Source organism: Elephantulus edwardii, unplaced genomic scaffold, assembly GCF_000299155.1.
Source record: "Elephantulus edwardii isolate Elephantulus edwardi_28Jun2011 unplaced genomic scaffold, EleEdw1.0 scaffold00063, whole genome shotgun sequence".
NCBI lineage: Eukaryota > Metazoa > Chordata > Mammalia > Macroscelidea > Macroscelididae > Elephantulus > Elephantulus edwardii.
Window position 1 is genome coordinate 5959152 of NW_006399813.1, and position 23919 is coordinate 5983070.

Sequence of the window (23919 nt, forward strand, 5' to 3'; positions counted from 1 at the left end):
TGTACCATTTTACAATCCCATTATGAATGCATAAGAGTGCGAATCTCTCCACATCCTATCCAACCTTTATTATTTGCTGTTTTCTTGAAATTTGCTACACTACTGGAGTCAGGGGGTATCTCATTGTGGTTTTGATTTTCATCTCTCTGATTGCTATGATTTTGAACATTTCTTCATGTGTTTCTTGGCCATCCAAATGTCCTTCTTTGTAAAGAGTCTTTTCATGTCATTTGCCCATTTCATGATTGGGTTATCAGTTTTTTCCAAGTGGAGGTGTTGTCGTATTCTGTAAACTTTGGTTATGAGACCCTTATCTGAAATGTCATTGCTAAATGTTTATTCTAGATCTGTGAGTCTTCTTTTTGCTCTGCTGGAGAAATTTTTTTTTATGCACTCAGGGATTTGATTTTAAAAAGGTCCTATTCATTGATCTTCTTTTCTCCTGGTTGTGCATTTTTGGCTAAGTTTGCAAGCCTATTTATGCCATAGGCTATGTCTTCTCATTTTGTTCCCATTTTGTCACTTACAATCTTTATGGTTTGGGGTTTTACCCCTAGGTATCTGATCCACTTTGAGTTGGTTTTTGTGTATGGTGTGAGATATGGATCCTATTTCAGTTTTCTGTAGGCAGATGTCCAGTTATGCAAGCACCCTTTGTTAAAGAGGCTGTCCTTTCCCAGTTGAAAGGGTTTTATTACCTTGTCAAATATCAGTCGACCATAGGTTGATAGGTCTTCCTGTCTTTTAAAATACCATGGCTTGAGTCAGGCACACTTTAGTCTTTAGAGTGGTGTCCTTGTTTACTAGCCCTTTGAAAGTGCCCTTGGCAACAGATTTGTTCATCAGAATTCATCATTTTACTTCTTGACTTCTGCTACCATGTGATTTGATTGTGAATCCCAGAAGGATGAAATGGAAATCCTTGACAACTTCATTCTTTGCTCTGTTTACCATGATGTTGCTTGTTGGCCCCGTTGGAGGACTTTTCTTAGTTTTGAGGTGTAATTCATACTGAAGGCCTATATAGTCTTTGACCTTCACATCCTCTTTACCTTCAACAAGCAAGGTTATGTCATCTGCACATCATGGCTTATCTTCTTCCGGTCCTGATGCCACAGTGCTAGGCAACATTTGATTCCATTAGTCACGGGGTCACCATGAATAGCGGATTCCACAGCAGCTGGTGAAAACACAGCAGTTAGAAGAGATTGTATTTTGGCAGTAATGTACTTTGGCTGTGAACCACTAGACTCAGAACCTAGGATCTTTTCTCATCTTGGTATTCCCCTGCTTCCTGCACTGTGCAGGCATTTGGTAAATGTGTACTAAGCAGGTACAAATGAATGAATGTCCCTGCCCTGTCAATTAAACTGGGGAGCTGTGCTCCTGTTTAAGGTTTACTCAATTATGCATTCGGCTGACAGCTGTTTCCTGTGTTAAAAATTGACAGGGAGGAGGGGAAATGTCAGTGTGCCTGTGTGGTGGGGGAGCAGCCACAGTAATGACATCTGTGTAGCTCTGTGCACGGGGCTGGCTCAACACAGCCATTCCCCCGCCCACCTCTCCCGCTAGCTGCAATGAGTACTGTGGCCTTGGGTTCATACAAATTAAATCCAAGACATCAGTGATGTCCCATGAGTTTTCTAAGAGTGCTTAAAGCAAGAGATTTTTTAAAAATTGAATTCAAAAGGCATTCTTTTGCCTCTTTCTATTTTTTAAAGGGTCAGAAGCCTTTCTCCTTTGATTCATCTGTCTTATATATTAGCACAAAACTAAGAAGTAGAGGAATGTGTATTTGTTACCTAGAGCATAGCCTTAACAGATTACCATAAACTTGGTTTAACAATCCAGAGTGGATCTCAGTGAGCTTAAGTCAAGATGTCAGTGGGAATGTGGTGCTTTCCTTGTTGGAATCTGCTGTGTGTTTTGAGTTGAAACGGCTCACAGCTGACCCTCCAGCAGATTTTTAGGTGCAGTAAATCACACGGTAGGAGATTGCCCATCCTCCCATGGATTTGAACCACCCATTTTTGGGATTGCAGTGTAGCTTCTTACCACTATGCCACGAGAACCGGCCATAAAGCTCTCACAAGTCAGAATTGACTAGACAGCAACTGGTTTAGAGGTTAAGAGGAGAATCATCTTACCAAGGAAAGGATTTCGAGATTCCATACAAATAGTTCTTCCTAGCCTCATGGAAAAGAAGTTTCTACAAGATGAGTCTTGCCTTCAGTATCTTTGCTCTTTTCTCTCTGCATCTGTCCAGCAGCACCTGTTCTCCTCCAGTAAAGGCAAGGTCATTTATCCCCGGCCCAGATGAGTACTGACTCCATGGGGGGATAGGACCATGATAAATAGCGTGCCAGCCAGCTCCGCGGGAAACCGGACACGCTGGCTTACCTTCTTCCCGTCACCTGCTTACAGAGATGGGAACTCCCAGCCATTGTTTCCACCCAGTATTAGGGATGCAGGTCATACCTGACACAGTTTTGATCCTTCAGCATTTAATGGAACTCACAAAGGTAATCCATCATACCTCTTTTATCAGATTGTTACTTATTTTAATGGTTTACTGAGTGACATCCAGAGCTAACTCATAAACTGTGACCATGAATGAAAGGGGAGGGGGAACATTTCCAGAAATCCAAGTAGAGATGTGAGTGAGAGTAAGGAAGGCATTTGCATTTATCTCCTTTCAGCATTTTGACTGTTTTTCTGAATAGTGTGGTCTCGTTTTGTAAGGTTCTAGCTTCTTGGTGATTCTTCTCCCTGCTCCTTAGAGAATCTAAGATTTTCTGGGAACCTTGCAGTGAGAGGCCTTTGAGGCTTGAGTTGTTAGGAAGGAATGTTTCCCTGAAGGTGTTTCACCTTTGGGCCCTGTCCAAGGTTTTAAACTGGATAGTTCTGGTTCTGTACCCTGCTGAGAATTTTCATTTCCACCTCAGATATCAGAATCTGCATTTTAACAAGATCTTATGTATTCATAGCATCGCCTGGGGAGCTTATAGAACCTGGTGCAGAACATCTGGAGTGGAAGTGTAAATTCTCAGCAGGAGTGGTCAGACAGGACCGAACTGGATCAAAACTCAGCCCTAAAGTACTGTTCCCAGTGTCACAATTAGTCCTTGACGTAGGGTTAGGCTCTCCTCCTGGGAAGGCTGGCAGCAGGTAAGGTGGCAGCCGGAGCAGATGGAGGGGGAGAGTGACAATCGGAGCCTAATTCCACGCAGATGTTCTCTGCCAGAGTCACTGAGGTGCAGGGGCCAGGACCGCGTCCTGAATAAGGCAGCAGACCAGAGGGAGTTGCGTTAGTTTGTGGATTATTTCCTATTTTGGAGGGACAGGGCATGTTTAGAGTCTTGGCTTGCTCCTGGTGAGGAGGATTCTATGCAGAGGAATTGAGGCCACTCTTTTCTTTACTTGTTCTCACATCTCTGAGTATCTACTATCTGCGAGGCTGAGAACAGAGCATTAGGGATGCAAGAATAATGAATGGCCTCTTACTGTGGGGAGGAGGCAGCCTGGAGAAGAGGCAGGTGAGTAATGAAGCCTTGTGACAGAAGTCCTGCATGGAAATTTGCAGACACACACGTTGGACCATCTGTGAGCGAAGAAAGCCCAGGGACTAAAGCCAGAAAAAGCCATCATTTTTCTTTCTTTTTATATGTACATGCGTGTGTGTGTGTGTGTGTGTGAGTGTGTGTAGAGCAAAAGTTGTATAGCTCACCCAACAGTCACACTTCTCAAGCAGTTTTCATCCATTGCCTCTCATCAAATGCCCACAGGAGGATGGCATCTCCTCTTGTGAGATTTGCAGCCTCAGAAACCTACTGGAGGGTCAGCCATGAGTGGGTTCCGATGGAGAGAAAGAGAGTGTGTGTAATAAAGCTCCTGAAAACTCAAAAGTGCATGAGAAGTATGCGGTAAAAGTGACTCATCATAGTTTTAACTTTTCTATTAATCCTTATTCTAAGGAGTAAAAAGCCAAGTTCATGGCCCTCCAGTTGATTCTGGCTCATGGTGACACCACCCCATCACACTGTAAAACTATATGGGAAGAGATTTTCCGTCCTTCTCCCATAAAGCAGCTGGGGATTTGAACCACTGACCTTTGGGTTAACAGTGCATATTACACATTAAGCCACCAGAGCTCCTTACCCTCACTGATTGTTGGTGTTAAGTCTCACATCGAGTTGAGAACGACTTATAGCAACCCTGTGAACAGCAGATCTAAACCCTGCCCTGTCCTGTGCCATCCTCATCATCTCTGATAGACTTGATGATCCCACTGCTGCAGCCACTGTGTCAATTCATGAAAGCAAAGATTGAATGTGTTTAAAAAATAATCAGAGTGCAAAAAAATTAGAGCAGCATTTACTCTGGTAATTATCTTACATTTATATAGGGTTACTGGTAGTGCAGTAGTTAAGTGTTCAGCTGCTAACCAAGAGGCCGGGGGTTCGAACCTGAGATGCAGCAGTCTGCATCCATATTGATTACAGTTTGCAAACCCTACAGGGCAGTTCAATTCTGTCCTATACTTTTTTTTTTTAAGACTTTGAAATTTGCTATTTTAGTTAAACATTATTAATATAAATATTTATTAATATTAATAAAATTTTGCTGAAGATAATTTTTTAAAAAATTCCAGCTGGATTCAGAGGAATAGCATTGCTAACGGGATGCATCTTGGCTGATAGCTGACATACCAGAAAGATACTACCTTGTGGTTTATTGACTATGCAAAAATGCATGGATGACAAAGGATGCATTATATTGTTGTTATTGTTGTTGGATGACATCAAATCAGCTCTGACTTCAGTGATCTCCAGAGATTGAAAACAACTGAATAACAGGTGGAAACCTTACACAATCTTAGTTTCCTCACAATCTCCACTGTGTACAATCCCATTGTTGCAGTCACTCTGCCACTTCATCTTGGCAAGAAACTTCTCTTTAATGGACTGTCCTTTTCAAGTAGGATGTCCATTTCCAAGGACTGGCCACTTCTGACAACACACCCGAAGCAATGAAGTTTCACCATCTTTGCAAGTAGGGTCCCACTGGCTGTAATTTGTCCAAGACAGATTTCTTTATTCTTTTTGCAGTCTCTCGCTTATTTAATACCCTTTACCAGCACCACATTTCAGTGCCTTTGATACTCACTTGGTCTTTATTATTCATTGTCCGATTTGTAAGTGCATACAAGGCAAGTGAAAATATCGTTGCTTGGATGAGCGCACGTTGACGACCTTCTTCAGGAGCAGTTTAAAGAGCTCCTTACCCAGAGTATATCGCATCTTCTGATTTCTTGATTGCTGCTGCTATGGGTGTTGATTTTGCAGCCAAGTAAAACATCACTGATAACTTCACTGTTTTTCTCCATCCATCATGATGTTCCATGTATGGCTCTTCATAAATTACAGATAGCATTTAGAAGAATGAAAATTCCAAAATTCTTATGTTTATTCTCTCCACATAACTCAATGTTGGGTAGTTACAATTAACCTTCTAAAGAGAAAAGGAGGTGGTAGGATAAAATATCAACCACTGATTAATTTTAACACGATTGATTGGTTCCCAGGAAGTCCCTGCCCCTTACTGCTATAAACTGACATCAGGTTACCTGGTGGTCTCTAGCTTGGTGGGAGGTGGGTGAAAGGATACTGGGTGGTCTCTGGCCTGACCGACTGGGGGGCATTCATTTGTATAAGCCTGTAGGTATGGGGGTTTTGCCTAATAAAGACAAGTTACCCTGGTAACAGCATACTTGAAAAAATTACTCTGGAAAACCTGTCTATTTGCATACTTATGAGACCTCTTGCAATTAATGTAGCACAGTCTTTTTCATTAAATCACTAAGTGGCGGGCCTGTCATTGACTACAGGCAGGCAGTTCCCTGGTTACAAACGTCTGACTTACAACACCTCATATGTACCCTTTAATGTTGTGTAAATTCGCCCTCACGTTGAAACTCACAACGAATTCATCACTATAACCACCTTCGATTGCTGCACATGTAGCTTTTAAATTATGGAAAAGGTTTTCAGCCTTTTCTTACACTAAGGTAAGGCCAAAGGAGAACTGTATGCAGCAGCTTTTACCTTTAAGTCCAGTTTAAAAGGAATCTTCTTTGTAAGCAGAGAACTCCGTCTGCTCTCTTCAGGGGAGTAGGAGAGCAAGTTAACAGTGCTACAAAGTGAAGTAATGGCTCCAGGTGGAAAGCAGGTTAATAAGGCTACAGGCAAGATTAGTTCAGGATCATGTTTTTAGCTGTTCATTTTGGACTTAAGACTAAGAACTAAAAAACCCCACTGCTGTAGAACTGATTCTGACTCAGAGCGACCCTCTAGAACAGAGTAGAATTGTCCCCTAAGGCCTCTAAGTCTTTCTGTCTTTTTAGAAGCAGACTGGTACATCTTTCTCCCTTGGAGCAGCTGATGGATTTGAACAGCTGACCTTTTTGGTACTTGAGTGCTTTACTAGTGCACCACGAGGGCTCTTTGTCGGTTATAGAACCCCTTGATCAAAGTAAAAAAAAATCTGTTTATAATTTTATTTCAAGGACGTATCATTATACTTTTTGCTTTATACATGAAAAGAAAGATGTAATGATTACAGTTTTAAATATTTTAGCAAATTACTATGAGATCTGGCAGCACAGTGGTTAAAGCACTTGGCAACTAACTGAAGGGTGAGTGGTTCAAACCTACCTGAGACTCCCTGGGTGGCAGAGCCCTGGTGACCTACTCTCATAAATATTGTCCTTCTTATTGTTGGTAGGTGCTGTTAAGTCTAATACGACCCACAGCAACCTTATGAATAACAGATTTTCACCTTGGCCCAACCTGTGCCTTCCTCACATTCCCGACACACTAGAGTCCATTGCTGCAGCCACTGTCAGTCCACTTGCTTGAGGGTCTTCACCTTCACCACCCTCCACCTTTCCAAGCATAATGCACCTCTCCAAGGAATAGCCTTTCCTAGCACTATGCCTGAAGTATGTGAGATTAAGCTTTATCATCTTTGCCTCCAAGGAGCATTCTGGCTACGCTTTCTCCACAACATATTTGTTTGTTCTTTTGGCAGTCCATGGAATGTTAAGTGCACTTCTCCAACACCACAGCTCAAAAGCATCAATTCTTCTTCTGTCGTCCTTATTAATTATCAATTATTCTAATTTGTACAGCACTTGTCTGTCAGTTTGCTGTACTGAGTAACTTGTGGGTTGCTGTGACACTGAAAGCTATGCCATTGGAGTCTCAAATGCCACAAGGATCACCCATGGCAGACAGGTTTTAGTAGAGCTCCCAGATTAAGACAGACTAAGAAAGCAGAGTTGGCCATCCGCTTCTTGAATAACAGGCCTCTGAAAACCCTGTGAACAGTAGAGAAACATGTACATAGTATTAGGAGGTATCTTGTTGTTGTTGTGTACCATAGAGTCGGAACTAACCCATAGCTGGTTCTCCAGTGGGTTTTCAGAGGCAGTGAATCACACAGAAGGAGATTGCCCATCCTCCTGTGGAGCAGCTGGTGACCTAGAACTGCATGTCTTTGGGTATGCAGCACAGCTCCTTGCCCCTAAGCCACCAGAGCTCCTTATTAGAGGTATAGTTCATAGATATTACAGCCTAGGGAACTCTGTGTGGGATCGGTTCTTTTCTGACCAGGACTTCCAACCAATTTGACTCTCTGCATTTCCAAAGAAGTGTGTCTGGTATGAAATGCAAATTCTCCACAGGGAGACCAACCAGAATGAACTAGCTCAAAACTCTGGAATCAACTGGAAGGCACACACACCCCACAACACCCACCTTCTCAGTGATGTCAGGAATCAGCAGTGATTCATAGATCACACTCTGGAAATGCTGCCGAGTTTAATAATGAACAGGAGACAGTGACTGCAAACGAAGACCTTCATGAGCAGCTCTGGTACTGGTTGTTGTTAGGCGCCATCAAGTCGAGTCTGACTCATGGCAGCCCTGTGAACAACAGACGTGAACCCTGTCCTATCCTGTGCCATCCTCATCATCTCTCATACTCTTGAGCCCATTGCTGTAGTCACTGTATCAATCCATCTGGTTGGGGGTCTTCCTCTCTTTCACTGACACTCCATATTTCCAAGCATATCTCTCTCCAAGGAATAACCTTTCCTAGCAACATGCCCAAAGTATGTGAGACGAAGCTTTGCCATCTTTTCCCCCATAGAGCACTTTGGTTACACCTTTTCCAAGACATATCTGTTTGTTCTTTTGGCAGTCCGTTGGTTATTCAGTACTTTTCTCCAGCACTACAACTCAAAGGCATGAATTCTTCTTCTGTCATTCTTATTCATTGTCGAGCTCTCAGATGCATAACTAGTGATTGAAAAGACCTGAGTCAGGCAGACCTTAGTCTTCAAACAGCGTTACTTTTCAGTATTTTGGAGAATTTCTTGAAAGCAGACTTGTCCAAAGCAATGTGTCTCTTGATCTCCTGATTCCTGGTACCGAGGATGTTGACTGTGGATCCAAGTAAGATTAAATCATTGACAGAGTTTCAGTCCTTTCTCAACTATCATGATGTTGCCTGTTGGCCCAGTGTTGATGTTGCTATTTAATCCATATTGAAGGCTGTGGTGATTGATTTTCTGCAACAGGTGTTTGGCAGCATCCTTACTTTCAGCAAGCAAGGTTGTGTCATCAACACAAGTTGTTGATTGAAGAGTCTTCTTCCAGTCCTGATGCCGCATTCTTCTTCACAGAGCCCAGCTTCATGAATTTGTTCAGATTCAATAGATATGGAGAAAGGATGCAGCCCTGGTACCAGTTAGCACCTGCCAACACTCAGCAATTTCTTTTACCCTGTCCTCTGTCATCTTTCCATTTGAAATCAGAACATGTTTATGTCCCTCTGTGCTCTGTCAAGTCACTGTGAGAGTCAAATGAGAGGATGTATGAGAAATGCTGCTTCAAAGAAAGGGGGAAAAGCCAATGGATCTCCATTGATGGAAACCTGTGTTGCAGAGTAGAACTGTCTGTGGAGGTTTCGAGGCTGTGACTTTTGGGAAGCAGATTGCCAGGCCCACCTTCTGAGCTGTTTCTGTGTGGGTTTGAAATGCCAGGTTTTCAGCATCTTGTCAGGCACTTAACCATTTGCTACACTTGGGGATTCCTACAATGCTTTTAAACTCAAAAGCCCATTGCCATAGAATTGGAACTAACTCATGGCCAACCCTCCATTGGATTTGTAAGTTTGCAGATCACATACAGGGAGGTTTCCCATCTTTCTCCCAATGGGCTGCTGAGTGGCCTTTAGGTTACAGGTGCTGCACCCTGAGGACCAGACCACCTGCTACACGATGTAACCACAAATAATGTGACGTTTCCTCCTGCTTTTCTCCTCCTTCTGCTCTGTACCACAATTGATCAAGACTTTATCATAAGGGTTTAAGAGCTTGCACTATGTTATCCATCTAGATCTGGCTGTACCCCTCCGTGGCTGCTCAGTCTTGAGCAATTTACTTAATCTCTCTAAGCCTCAGTGCCTTGCCCACAAAATGGGGATAATGATAATACTAGTTCACATGGTTGTTTTGAGGATTTGATCAATCTCCTGTCTGGGGAGATACAGTAGACTTACTGAGCAGATGAGTGCTGGGAGCAGTCAGACCACAGAATGTAGTGCAGCAATCATATTTTGATTGTTGGAGCAGATGGGATTGTATTTCTGTAACCTCATCTGTTTCTGGAACTGTGAGCGTGAGCCTGTGTGTGCGTGTGTGTGTGTGTGTGCACACGCACGCGCAAGTTGAGGGGGTGGCAGCCCCTTCCTCAAGTGTTCAGGAGTTCCAAGCTTTCCACAGAGACTCAATGCAGAATAAGGAGGAGGCTGACTGGGGTACTGCCAAGACAAAAAATGCTACCATCTTTGTAGCTGAGCTTGCAACTGAAGGGGGGACTGTGGCTGCTTTGTTCCAGGTGTGCTGCAAAGCATGCTGGGAGGGTCCAGGGCGGGGCTGGGCACTAATGGAGGGGACAAGTGGCAGGTGTATGTTCTCCCATAAAGACCAAGGCTCAGAAAGCTGCAACAACCCCTTGCCCTTTCTTAACCAGTAAGACAGAAGGGCCTGAATATAAGCATCTTTAGAAGGTAATTCTTTGGCCCAGGCTAACTCGGAGGACCCAGAAAAAAACAGGGCAGAATATGAATCCACCAGGAAAATCAGCAGCTGCCCAGATGCTGAAAACCTTAGAGAAATAAAAGAGAGGCCTGAGGGAATTGGGGCAGAAGCCAAATGACCTCTTAAAAAAGAAATTGTAGCACGGAGCGGCTGTGATTGCCTTTTTCCCTTCAGGAGTCTGATTGCGCTTTCTCCTTCTCCCTTACAGAAAATGAAGGAGTACCTGGAGGGCAGGAACCTCATCACCAAGTTACAAGCCAAGCACGACCTGCTCCAGAAAACCCTGGGAGAAAGTGAGTGTGGGAACTCGGCCAGAGGTTTGGCAGGCTGCGTCGTTGGCCCAGTGGGCCTAGTCTTGTTAGAGGAATCCGTTTCTTTTCCTAGCCTGTTTGATGTGGGAGCACACACCCCAAATGCCTGCGTGAGTAATGAGAAGAGGCCGCTGCTTAATGAAGCACTAATGTGCACCATCCATTTGTTTAAATGGAGCATGCCTGTGCTCCACCCAGCCTCCCACCCCCCTGCTGCTCTCCTGCCCTGTCTGGGGCGAAGGGACTGATGGGTTATTTACTCTCCTGACGCTTTGTTAAAAACCCCAGCTCCTCTGTGGCAGGACTGAGGCTGGAGCCAGAAAGTAGGGAGATGAGCTGCACAGCTGCTCTGAGGAAAGGAGCCATCTCGATGGTGGGGGTGATGGACAACTGCAGCTTTGTGAAGCTTCAAGTCTGAGTAGCAGTTCCCTTCTGCCCTGGAGGCCCCTGGTGCTGGTGAAGTGGCCGCTCTGTCTCTTTGGGCTCTTCCGCTTGGAGGCCGTGTTGTTGAATGGACTGTCTCAGCCTGTCTGGTAGGATGATTTGAACCAGATCCTGGAAAGTAGCAAGGCCCGGGACTGGCCTGGCACTCTGGACTTTCTCCCCTCAACTGTCAAACAGAAGGAGAAGGTTAAAAGAGAAGTTTCCCCGGGGTTTTTGGCACCCTGCCCAGGTCTCCTGCCTGGCTCTCAGCATCCTATGATTAATGGGATTCCCAGGTCGGGGATTCCTGCTCCCTGCCCTGCTACTTTCCTCACCTAAAGATGGCAGGGGAGGCAATAGGGAATATGTGGTGACATCAGTGAAAGGCAAGCCTGTGCTCAGCGTCGTGATACAAAGTCTCAAGCTCACGTGCACAGTACTCATTGCTGGTTAGCCCCAGGAACCGGAGCTCCATTCATACCAGGGCCTCCTGCCCACCCTTCTCCTGCCTGTCTACATCCCCCAGATGATTTCATTCTTCTTCTCCGGGTGCCTTTGATCTTGTGATGATTTTTTTAAAGACATTTTATTTTATGTAGGGAAGGTTTGATAGGTAACTCTTAGTCTCTTCTTTCCCTGTCACCCAAGGGACTCAGTCAGACTGAACAGGTTTTGGCATTGAGAGGCAAACTTTGCTATAGGAGATCTTATTCTCGGGTTATGGACCGCTCTTTGGGGAATTGGAGGAAAGCCCAGAACTATTTGAAGCCAGTTATGGCTGTAGTTTCCTTTTGTCCATAAGTAGCTAGGAGCAGGACCTTAGATCATGCGTGGGTGTCATATGAAATGTACACACATACATGCAGCAAAATGTTCCACTGAGGAGGGGTGAATGTTGGCCACCATTCATTAGGGCTCCAAATTGCCTTAATCTAAAGATGACAAATGCCAGCAACAAGGGAGGAACAGAGAGGGACCGCTGCGGATCTTCTTATGTCAAGTCATCATGTCCCTGCCTTCCATATGTATTTGTCACCACAATTCCAGAGACCCTTGTTCTTGCCTCAGAGGGATAATTGATGTGTATGAATATTCCAGAATGGAAATGGAACAGATGTTGAAAATAATGGCTCAGAATAATATTTTTTGCAGATGAAAGCAGAGCCTTTGTTAATGAGTAAGCTGTTGGGGCTGGGAGAGAGTGGTGTTTGAGATGAGGTGAACTGAAATCAACAATTAGCATCCTCTAAAGTCAGAGAAACTGCCCTGCCCTGGCACCTCTGCTCCTTTGGGTTACCTTTCGAGGAGCTTGGGCACTGAGGGTCAGAGCTGACCTTTCTCCCTCGGCTGGATTTTTCCTGCTCATCTGATACGAATCTAATACTTGTATCAGCGCCTCCCTCACCACCATTGTCCACAGAGAGCAGTACATCTTATATCGCAGCCCGTGGACACGTGCATATGAATTTCTTTTAAAATATAAAATCACTACTTATGAATTTTAATGTTATCTCTTCGATTTTTTTTGAAGCTATTTGTGACCCATTTAATTTTGTACTTGGGCGTTTGCTTTGAGAACAGCAGTTTACAGCAGTATCAGCCTTTGATTCCAGTTCGGCCTAACTGAAAAATTTAGTATGAATCTAAAGCTAACACGTGTGTATCTTCTCTCTATCTGTAAACACTCCTTTTTCCAACCATGTGAATTTTCATCCACTCAGGAACGAACGGGATTGTCCTCACCCTCCCTAGACGTACGAGAATCTGAGTATATCTCTAGGAAGACTTCTAATCATTTGTTGTAGAAAACAATACTCAGCCTTGCTGTTTCCTTCCACTCCTCTTTTCCTTCTAGAAAGCAGTGTTGGCAATTCCAGATGCTAACAGTACCGAGTTGGGAACGAGCATCAGGAAAAGAACCTGCCTGGGAAGAGGCTCTGTACCCTTCTCTTTGCTCTGGATGCACAGACTCACACTGTTACACTAGGGACTCTGGGAAGTGGGGTCTACTACCCACCAGTTTCTGTCCTGTTTATTCTGACTCCAGGCAACCCCCCCCCATGTTAGAGGAGAACTGCACTCTGCAGGGTTTTCAGTGGCTGAGGTTTAGGGACTAAATCACCAGGGCTTTGTTCTGAGGGGCCTGTGAGTAGACTCACACCTTCAACCTCTTGGTTAACAGTCAACATTTTGCATCAGGGACTCTGGGAAGCAGATCAATGCATAATAATTCCTAGGAATGAGTCTTCCCCACCTACTCCTTCTGCTTCAACATGTGCTCTTTGTTTTTTTATTTCTGACAGGTCAGCGGACAGATTGCAGTCTGGCCAGGTAGGTGTGGTCTGGGCAGACCTGGGAAGGGATGATGAGAGGACCAGGGGTAGAGTCATTCCAGCCTGGGAAAGAGCCAAGGAATTGAGTTTGGAAAAGCCTTTGGTGATTTTGCAAAGGATTGGCCTAGTCAGGGGCTGCTCCCTACCCTCTGCAGCCTTGCTGACCCCATCTGGTCTGAAGTAGAAACAGGCTGTGTTGTGAGCTGAGCAGAACTGAGGTGTTATCACTTGCTGAAATAGGCCTGACACGCCCAAAAGCTTATATTGCAAGAGAAAGAAACATTTGACTCTGGAAAATTCTGTTTTCCTAACCTTAAGAGATTTGACGTTAATATTTGGGCTTTGAGGAGCCTCTGTCCCAGAGAAGGAAATAGCTTTTGATCTGAAATTTTTTTTGGGGAAAAAAAAAAGCTTGGAAAAATGGCAGGTCCTAATTAATGACTGCTGCTAGATAATGAAATATTACATCGCATTGCCTTGCCAAACAGCACTGAGAGAAACCCTTGCATGATGAACAAGTCTGCAGCCCTCCCAGGCCTTTCCCATCTTCCCCTCCCACCCCAACAGGGCCAAATATTTTTCCCTCCCTGTCACCGTGTTGCTATTAGAAAACTCTGTGAGCTGGCGGAGAGCAGAGCAGTCATGCAGCCAACAGTTCTCAGATGCCTAAAAATGTGCTGATTTAACCGAGGAAAGAGCTTTAATGGGCTGGACTCCTTTGAGACCCAGGGTTAGCCCATTATATCAACCACTTATATCTGCCAACACACACAATAATCATGAGGCCATTTACAATTATAGGCTCATTATTTAGAAATAGCTTCATTTGGCTTTCATCGTTTTGTGCTTGTGGATCACAATAAAGATCCTATTAGTGTACAGTGTACTAGTCTTGATGGCTGGAAGAGGCCAAGATAAGGATTCTGTCTTCTCAATGATGGAGTCTTTCTGACTTAATGTAAGTTCCCCTAAAGCCCTGAATCTTGCAGAAGACCATGTGGAAATCAGAAGAATCAAATTCTGAACTGAATTCCCTGTTGCTGTGTGACCTTGGACTACTCTCTTCCCCTTTCTGGGCCCCAGTTTGCTCATCTGTAAGACAAGAGAATTATACTAAATCCAGGGAGCCCTAGGGAGGCAAAGAGGGTCCCTTAGAAATCATCTGGTAGAGGGACAGAGAGTGGCCAAGCAGCCTGGTTCTGGTCCCTGCGTGCTGAGCATGGCTGTCCTTCGGAGTCAGATTCCTTTTGAGAAAAGGCTTCTGAGGCTAAACACAGCTCGAAAAACATTGCCCTAGAAGGCCGCCAAGATTCTTCCCATCTGGATGCTCCACCTTCCAAAGTGCAGAAAAATTGTTCCCTATCTGTCCCCTACGAATTTCCAAGAGAAAGAAAACTGCATCGTCCGTTAGTGTTGGCTTCCAGATCCTCTTGCCTAATCCAAATTCACCTTACTGAAAATTGAGCCACTTTTCTCCTGTGCTGATCTGAATGATGGTGGACGCGAATAGCAAGACCCTCCATGCCTGTGTGATGATAGGAGCTGTGTTGGCCTCTATTTGGAAAATCGATTAGCAAGTCTTTCTAGGCATTTTGAGATCTAAATGGAACAATGTGGTTTTGCCTCGTTCACCACCAGACTGATTTTTCATTATTGAAGATTTTACTTTTGGGTTTTAAAGAGGTTGTTTTTCTTATTCTGTCCTCATTTTCTTTTTCCCCTCTTATTTCTGGTTTGGTCCACTGTGATCGATGGGGTCAACCGCAGGCGGAGCTCAACTGTGAGGAAGCAGGTATGTGCTCAGTGGGAACCAGCTGGTCTGGCTTGAAGGGTCATTCGTATCCTGCAGCTATCAACAGAACTCTGCCTGGGGCAGGACAAGCTTAAAATAACTCCATTTAGTCAGAGTGTGCTTAACAGGATAACAGTTCGTATAAAGCTGTAAATAGTGATAGTAGACCTCTTCCTACAGACTGTCCTGTATCATCCAGTCAAAACTAACTCATGTCCTACATGTCAGTGGTTTTCAGAGATTGTTAATCACCTAGGAAAAAATTGCCCCTCTTTCACCCATGAAGCAACGGGTGGGCTTGAACTACATGTTATTGGTTTGGGAGTGTGGCTACTTAACTACTAAGCCACCAGAGTTTACTTCCTACATATTTATTGTTGTTGTGTACCGTAGAGTCGGAACTGACCCGTAGCTGACCATCAGGCAGGTTTACAGAGGAAATTAACCACATAGGAGGAGATTGTTCATCCTTCTTCTGCAGAGCAGCTGGTGGATTCGAACAGTGTGCCTTTGGGATTTGCAGCACAGCTTTTTTGCCACTAGACCACCAGCTCTCCCTTCCCACATACTAGGGGCTGGTTTTGACTGTGGCAGATGATGCCAGAACTGCTTAGCATGTCACTGCTCTAAGAAAGCCTCACGAGGCCTGTATCTGGACTAGTATGTCAGTAGCTCACTGTCTTATTTTAAGTTTGCAGCTGTTGGTTTATTTATTGGTTTCTAGTCTTCTGGTTAGTCTAGATGTATTCCTAACACACGTTAAATCTGCAAAGGGAAGTCTGTAATAGGGGCAACAGGCAAGAGCTCCTGAAGTCTTCATAATCTTCAGTGTTGTATTTAAATCGTGTTATGCATATTAGGAGAGATCTTAACAACCAGTGGCATGAGTAACCCACATTTCGTGGGCAACCTGAATAGTGCTCATGCTTGTTTAAAACAAATCCATTACAGTTGTTTTGTTGTTGTTTTACAGTGGCAGACTTGACTTTGTAATTATGCTTTATGAAAAATACTGACATGATCCCATGAGCCCTAAGTTCATACCAGCTAAGCAGTTGGCAGTTAGCAGGGTGCAGGTGAAGAGAACCTGGAAGTACCTTTGTCTGTGCGTGGAGGGATAAACAGGGCTTTACAGAACCATCTTGAATGATACACGGCGGCTGCAGCCATAGGGAGAGGAGGAATTGTATCAGACAGGAGCTTTCGCTGGTGTCCGCCGTCTCTAGCTTCAGCCGTCTTCTCAGCTGATCTGGCTGCTCCGGGGGAGTGGGCGGGCCAGCTGGGGAACAGGGATGGCACAGCCCTGCTTGTCGGAGCTGGTCTGTCACTGTTTCCTCTTCCTCTCTGCTGCAGATCTGTTAGTGAGAACACCATCTGATGCAATGAGGGACTTTTTCTATCCTAAAAATTCCACTGTATGTACTCTTCCTTTCACTTATTCTGTTTCTTCCTTTTTCTCCCTTATTTTCATTCAAAAACTGAAGAAGAACAGAGCCCCTGCCAGGTAGAATTTATTGACTTTAGAATTAAGAGGTAGAATGTTGAGCCGTTGCCCATCTTCTGACCAGGAACAGAATTGGTCTTAACGTTGATTCCTTTTAGTTCCCGGACTAGGACAGGGGCCTCCTGCTTAGAGATAGAGGTGTGTGAGAGCTTTGCAGCCTCCCCTCTGGCAGCAGGAGTGTGGAGACAGTGGTTTGAGGTGGGAAGGCAGTCATCCTGTGCTGACAGGGGCCCGGCTCTCTGGCTTGGACTCCCCGGACATTGGAGTGGAACAGCACCCATCTCGCTCACATCCTGGTGAACCTAAGCAGTTGTAGGTGAAGCATATTTACTTAGTTTTAAATTTTAGATTAAGGGAGCTCTGGTGGCCTTGTGGCAAGAAGCTGTGCTGCAATCCTGAAGGCACATGGTTTGAATCCACTAGCTGCTCCATGGGAGAAGGATGGGCGATCTCCTCTCATGTGATTAACTGCCTCTGAAAACCCGCCAGAGGGTCAGCTATGGGTCGGTTCCGACTCAGTGGTACACAACATTAAAAAAAATTGTGTTTAAGTAGCTTTGATGACACAGGCTGTTAAGTGTTGTGCTGCAGGCCCAAAAGTTGTGCCTCTCTAGAGGTTTGGGAGAGAGATAGTCCCTTTCCATTAAGATTTACAGCCTTGGAAACCCAACAGAGGGTCTTGTGAGTCTGAATCAACCTGACGACCACGACAAGATTTGTGTAGAAGCTCCAGGATACATAAGAAATCTCCATCAGGTGGATTTTCATCTTGCTGCCCCAGTGTCTCTCCAGTAACTCAAATCTGATGGTGGTTCAGTATAAGAGTTTTCCTCAGATGGACAGGCGGGTAAAGAAATAGGCAGTTTGGGAGATAAGTAATTGTGTGTGTAAGTAATTAGGAGGTAAATATTTATTTATGGCAATTCAGCCAAACAAGATGAAAAATCTGGTAGCATTTATTTTTTAGTTTTCTTAATGGGTTTAGCAAAGGCTAGGTTTAAATTATCCCAGATTTAGCAAAAATTAGGTTTAAACTATTCCAGGTTTTTTAAACAAGATACCTAGGTTATTGCTTCTAGGCTTCTAGGCCTTCCTCATTCCCTTCAAGTTCCAGCATTTTCTCTCTCCTGATTGTTCCTTCTGTATCTCCTCTGCTGATTCTTTCTCTGTTCTCTTAGACATTTTTCCTAGGCTTGGCCCTTTCTGGACTTCTCTCCATATTATTATCTTGTTGGCTGTCTTCCCTTAGGTAAATCTTTCTCTCCTTCCGCTTAACCCATTGCCATCAAATTGGAGCCAAGTCACAGCTCACCCTCCAGAGGGTTTCTAAGTCTGTGAATTGTATAGGAAGAGATTGACCGTCTTTGATGATTAAAACCATCCGAGAGACATGGCCTTTGGGTTAGCTCAGTTCCCTACAGACCACACCAGCAGAGCTCCCTCAGCATGCTGCTTCTCTCTGAGGCTGTCATTCTAGTCTTTGAATCTAATTCCTAAGTTGGCTGACTGGACATTGAATCTTTCAAGTTGGCATTCTATTCTGCACATCTGTTTCTTCACCTTCCTCACCACTCTTGAACTTCCTTAGCATCTCCCCTAACTTACCTATTTCCCTTTTGCGAGATCCCTCCTAATTTTCAATGCCTCTGACATACTTTGGACATGTTGTAAGAAGGAACTGGTCCTTGGAGAGGGACATCATGCTTGGTAGGGTGGAGGAAAGACCCTCTATGAGGTAGATTGATTGAGTGACTGGGGTGATCGGGATGGTTGTGTCAGAGACAATGAGATTGGCACAGGATAGAGCAGGGTTTAGGGCTTTTGTACATAGGGCCTCTATGAGTTGTAGGTGACTTGATGGCACATAACAACAGCAACTGAGGATTCAAATCTTATCCCTGACCTCTTTCTGTTTGTCCTCTCATAATGCATGTTGAATCAAGTGTTAGGAATTTTCTCCTTTGGTGAAAACAAAATTCTGTCAACGATATTAAAGAACTAGTACTTGACAAGAAACTTTAACCCTCTCACTCATGAGAAAGTCTGTCAAACTACAGCCTGTCGAGGAGTTATCGGTGCCTCCTGATTGTTCACTCCTGCAGCCCTCTGGGTTCCTGCTCTCCTGTGTTTCTAACTCAGGTCTGCCACCTTCCCACTCTCGGTTTGTTGCTAATCCATGCACACTGGAATAAAACACTGCTCAGTCTTGGTAATTAACTTTGGAGTAGACCGTTATGATCCATAGTTTTCATTGCCTGGTTATTAGAAGCAGATTGCTGCCTCTTCTTTCTTAGTCTAGATGTTCTAGTCTTTCTTAGTCTAGATGTTCTGCTGAGACCAGTTCAACATCCCAGCGACTCACATGTCCCCTGTAACAGACCTGTGGTGACTGCATGTGAAGTATGTTGGTTAGGAATTAAACCGACCAGTTCAACATCCCAGCGACTCACATGACTGCATGTGAGGTATGTTGGTCAGGAATTAAACTGACCAGTTCAACATCCCAGCGACCCACATGTCCCCTCTAACAGACCTGTGGTGACTGCATGTGAGGTGTGTTCATCAGGATTTAAACCAACCAGTTCAGCATCCCAGCGACTCACATGTCCCTTCTAACAGACCTGTGGTGGCTGCACATTAGTCAGAAATTAAGCTAACTTTTGCATGGAAAGTGAAAATTCTGCCTTTGAACCACCATCACTCTTAATCTGATTAGATAGAAAGTTGGCCTAATTGTTCTTAAAGACCCTCTTCCAACCTTGAAATAAAATGAACAAAATATTACAAAAATAGAATTAAACTGAGGGGGAGAGATAGAGATCAAGGAGTCAACAGAGGTGATGAATCAAAACATGATAAGAAACTGCATCAAATTTGACACATTTTTAAAAAACTGGAAATAGAAATATCATTCAATCCCGCAATCCCAGTGCTAAGTATAGATCCTGAAGGAATAAGAGCTATGACATGAACAGATGTATTAATGTACATGTTCATTGCAGCATTACTTAGAATAGCAAAGAGACAGAAATAATCCAAGTGGTTAGTGAACAAACAGATAAACTTATATGTTCACATAATGAAGTACTTTGCAGCTCTGAGAAATAATACAGAATTGGATAGACACTGTGTAACATGGATGCATTTAATTTTGCCAAGTCAAATAAGTCAGTCATAAAAGAATAAATATATATAGGACCGTTATAAAAAAGCTAAAGAAAGATTTATGCACAGAAATAATTATTACTGGTTGATGCAAGGACAGGAGTAGAGGCAGAGTCGAATGAAAATTAGTTAGTAGATAATAGGCATTAAGAGGATGATCAGCACAGTATTACTAAAGAAAGAAAAGGCACAGAGAGGAATAGAAAAATTAATGGAAATCAGAATCATAGGAAGGGAATGGGAAGAGTGATATTACATTACAGATCATGAAATTACTTCTAGAACAAAGAGTTTGAATGATGAAATAAAAATCTGCTTACTTTGTTACACCTTCATGCAAATCACAATTTTGAAAATGGTTTAAAAAATATAAAGGCAAGAAAGAAAAGTTGCACGGTTTAGCTGTATGCAGAGTTAATGGTGACGCCTTTGTGCGCACTACCTGAGTGCAGTGGCTCATCATGGGACATTCATTTGATGCTTAGAAACATCATAGAGAGAGAGAGAGAAGGGTAGGAAGAGGATCTGGCACCTGGTGATTTTGCCCAGTTTTTGCTCACGCTTAAAAGAGGGCACTGGGAGCACACTCTTCTGAGATCAGGCGCAATCAGGGTTGTATGGCCGTCGACTAGCATGTTGTTCTGCAGGTTAGTTAATAGGTCTTCTGGGATCCACCTTGCCAGCCACAGATTATCCTTCTGGAATCAACTGATGTGCTGGTGGTAACCATCAGCTTGCAGGTTCATGTCTTTGATTCCCAACTTCTTGCCAAACCCTGCATACTTCCCCCTAAGTAGGCATTGCTATCTCATTTCCCGTAAGTCCATGCTGTATTTTGCTCTTGTGTAGCCTGTGAGCTTCCCAGCCTGCCTTCTTCTGCATCTTTGTATAGTTAATTCCGGGTAATGAACACCCACCTTACTGACGGCTTGTACTTGTCTTTCAGTATTATGTAAATTTGCCCTCACTTTGAAGTGTTTGAGGCAAACCCTACTCAGCAACAAATTCTTCATCACTGTCACTTCATTTGCTATGTGTGCAGTTATTAAGACCTGGAACAGGCTTCGAGTCATCTGTTCTTGTGCTGACCAAAACCAAAACGCACCCACTGCCATCGTGTCGGTTCTGACTCGTAGGAACTGTCTGTCAAGTATCCAAGATATGAATCTTTATGGGAAAGAACTACCCATCTTTCTCCTATGGAGCGAGTAGGTGGTAGGTTCAAACCACCAACTTTCTGGATACATATCTGCTACCCTGCGAGGGTGAGATGAAGCTAAATAAAAACAGTTATGTGTCTATTCTTACTTATTAGCAAAGTCAACATAAAGTTATGCTTGGGCAATGATCTCCTTCATGTTGAGGGACGCTGCCTGGGTTCAAGTCCTGGCTGTGCCACTTACCATCTGCGTGACCATTTAGGGCCAGGAAAACCTGAAAAAAAATACCCTCATATTTCCCTACTGTGACTGTTCACTCTTAATAAATGAAAAATAGAATAGCAGCCCCTTCACCAGCATAATTTTAGAAAGGAGGGGGGAGTTTTGTTTTTCTTATAGTGGATCCCACTTTGTTCATGATGACCAAGGAATGAGGACCAAACGTCTTCCTTCCCAATCACCCTGGGCTGGCCAGTGAAGTCCGTGGAACCGACGCAAGGGCAGATGCTGGCCGCCTGGCTAGAGAGCTGGAACAGACAGGTCTGAGGGCCAAAGGGATGGGCGTTTGCATTGGCAAGACCTATTGACCTCAGCTCACCCTGGCACCCACTGAATCCCATTGGCAGCATCCCTGGCTCCCAGCAAGGGTGAGAGCTAGAGAGCAAGCCAGTACTGTCCTCAGTCTGATTTCATGAGGCCGCGCTGCTTCCTCAGTAGTGACCAGACCCCTTGGCTACCTGAAAATTCAGAGCCAGGATTGGGGAACAGACAGGCCTGGAGAAAGGGCACACAGGTCCCATCCTGCTTGAGACTTTAGTCTCTGTCCTTCACTTCTAAAGTCCTTTCCACTTTCCGGCAGCTTCCATACCCCTCTCTCTGACTTCCTTGTTCTCCAGGACTGAACTGTTGTGGTTTAACTGCATTATGAAAAAGCCTACTGGACGTTAGTGATGTTTGGTGTGCACACCGGGCATTACGTGCCAAGGTCTTATGATGCAGTTTGAGTGGTGGTGGGAGGGACCCTGCCTGAGTTTTAAGATCTGGCTCTGCCACTTGCCATCTGTGTGCTGTTGCTTACCAGCTGTTTAACCTTTCTAGGGCTTCCATTTCCTTGTTTATAATATGAAGATAATAATACATAGCCCATTGGGTTGTAACAGGACTAAACCTCTAAAGAACTTAGTCTATGGCCCAACACCTCCACAAATTCCTCTCTAAGTGGAAGCACTAATTTTCATGTGCCAGTAGAAAATGCTATTCTCAGCACCATCCATTCTCTCTCTCTCTCTCTCGGTTAGGGCAAGTTGAGGGCCAAAAAAGTTGAATGACTTGAGCAAGGTCATGTAGCAAATGGCAGAGCAAAGAGTCATCTTGAGGTCTTGCGCCTAGGCTTAGTACTAGTGAGTCCCTTTTGTTTCTAAGAGCTTTTCTTCTCCTTCCTACCTTTTATGCCAAGAAAGTGTCCTACCTAGAGCTTCCTTTGGTGCTTGCAGCTGCCTTCTGTGGCTGTTAGACAAATACCTGTGATGTCTGAGGCTTCATGGCCAGCCCCGAACATCCAGGAACCTGCATGGATAGGATGTGCCCTTGGGAAGGTTGAACTGCAGTGGTGTCAAATGCAAATATTTCCATCTTCACAGTTAATTAACATCGAAATCAAAGTGAGGCAAAATAGAGGGCACTGTGGTCCCGTAGACAGGGATTCTGACCCCTTTGTGGAGTCTGGGAAAGGGTCCCTGTGGAAGACTATTTACACTGAGACCTCATGGCTGCCTAGCAGTTTGCTAAAAGAAGAGACAGAGAGTCGTGGGTAAGGAGCACATTCTGGCATGAAGAGCAGCTCATAGCCCGAGGCGAAGGCAGAGTTCTCTGAGGAACAGAAAGGCAGCCAGTGTGCCTGCACCAGACAGATGGTGTGGGAAGAGTGGAAAGACATGAAAGGGGAAGCAGAGGCGGAATCCAGGGCAGGCAGGGCTATGTAAAGAGAGCAATGGGATTTCACTGAGCGATTTTAACCTAGAGAGTCGATGATGAGAATTGCCTTTTAAAAGAGCACCAAGTGTTCAGTTAGTGAAGCGCAGATACTAACACTGGATTGATACAGAGAAGGTTATAGCATGGTCTCTGTACAATGACAACTTGCAAAATCATCAAGCGTTCCCTAAAATTAAAAAATAATAACAGGAAAAGACCACCCAACCACTGCGCAATGGAAGACGAACATGGATTGGAGGACAGCAAGGATGGGAGCAGGGACACACTGATTGAAATAGCGATAGCTTCACCTGCGTGAGGGCAGTAAAGATGGAGAGAATTGAGAATAGATTTAAAAGACAAAATGTGCAGGTTGGTTGAGTGGCTGAAAATGGGGAGTGAGTTAGGGATAAAAGATGATATGATCAGTTCAGTTCGTGAGGCTAAGGTGTGTACATAGAGTTCAGGTCCATGGTGGCGTGAGTGCTCTTGTGCTGGGAGGAAAGGCTGCTTCTCCATGGGCTAGCCACTGATCCGGCCAAGACACGTTCCCTCCGACCCCGGGCCATCCCTGTTCAAAGATTCTAATGCTGGGTTTCTCTTTGGCTTTTCAGGATTCCAGCCAGGCAATTCCTCTGGTGGTAGAAAGTTGTATCCGGTTCATCAGCAGACACGGTAAGTAGAATTACAGCCTTGCCCATATTTGTGCAAAGATTGGAAAGGACTTCCAAGAATTCTTTGTCAACGAAGAATAGAGGTTGGCTTTCCATCCTGACGCACAGTAAAGGAATAAAATCTTTGTTTGGGTGTTTGCCATCTCAGAATGGCCACTCCTAAACATTCAGACAAAGATAATTGTATGTTTTGACCCAAAATGCCAGTGCCACTCACCGTGCCCTCCCTTTTCTAGCTTGAGAGTGAATTCTAAATTACAGCTGTCGTGTGAGTAAGTACAGTTAGCACTACGTGGCGGTAGCGATTTGCCATTACTCACTGTCTTTGCACATGTAGATATCTCCCACTGCACAGAGCTCACCCTTTATAACATTGACTTTCTGCATCAGGCTAGCTTGAGACTCCTTGTCTAATGTG

General features: G+C 44.4%; 1 protein-coding gene across 3 annotated transcripts in view; it reads left to right on the forward strand.

Moving 5' to 3' along the window:
* Positions 1-23919, forward strand: part of SRGAP2 (SLIT-ROBO Rho GTPase activating protein 2) — a 306462-nt gene that overhangs the window by 244865 nt on the left and 37678 nt on the right. For all 3 annotated transcript variants that reach the window (XM_006887926.1, XM_006887927.1, XM_006887928.1), the window contains exons 10-13: positions 10374-10458; positions 13203-13230; positions 15000-15024; positions 23442-23502. In XM_006887926.1, coding sequence (XP_006887988.1) covers positions 10374-10458; positions 13203-13230; positions 15000-15024; positions 23442-23502 — 199 coding nt within the window. The remainder of the gene's footprint in view (positions 1-10373; positions 10459-13202; positions 13231-14999; positions 15025-23441; positions 23503-23919) is intronic.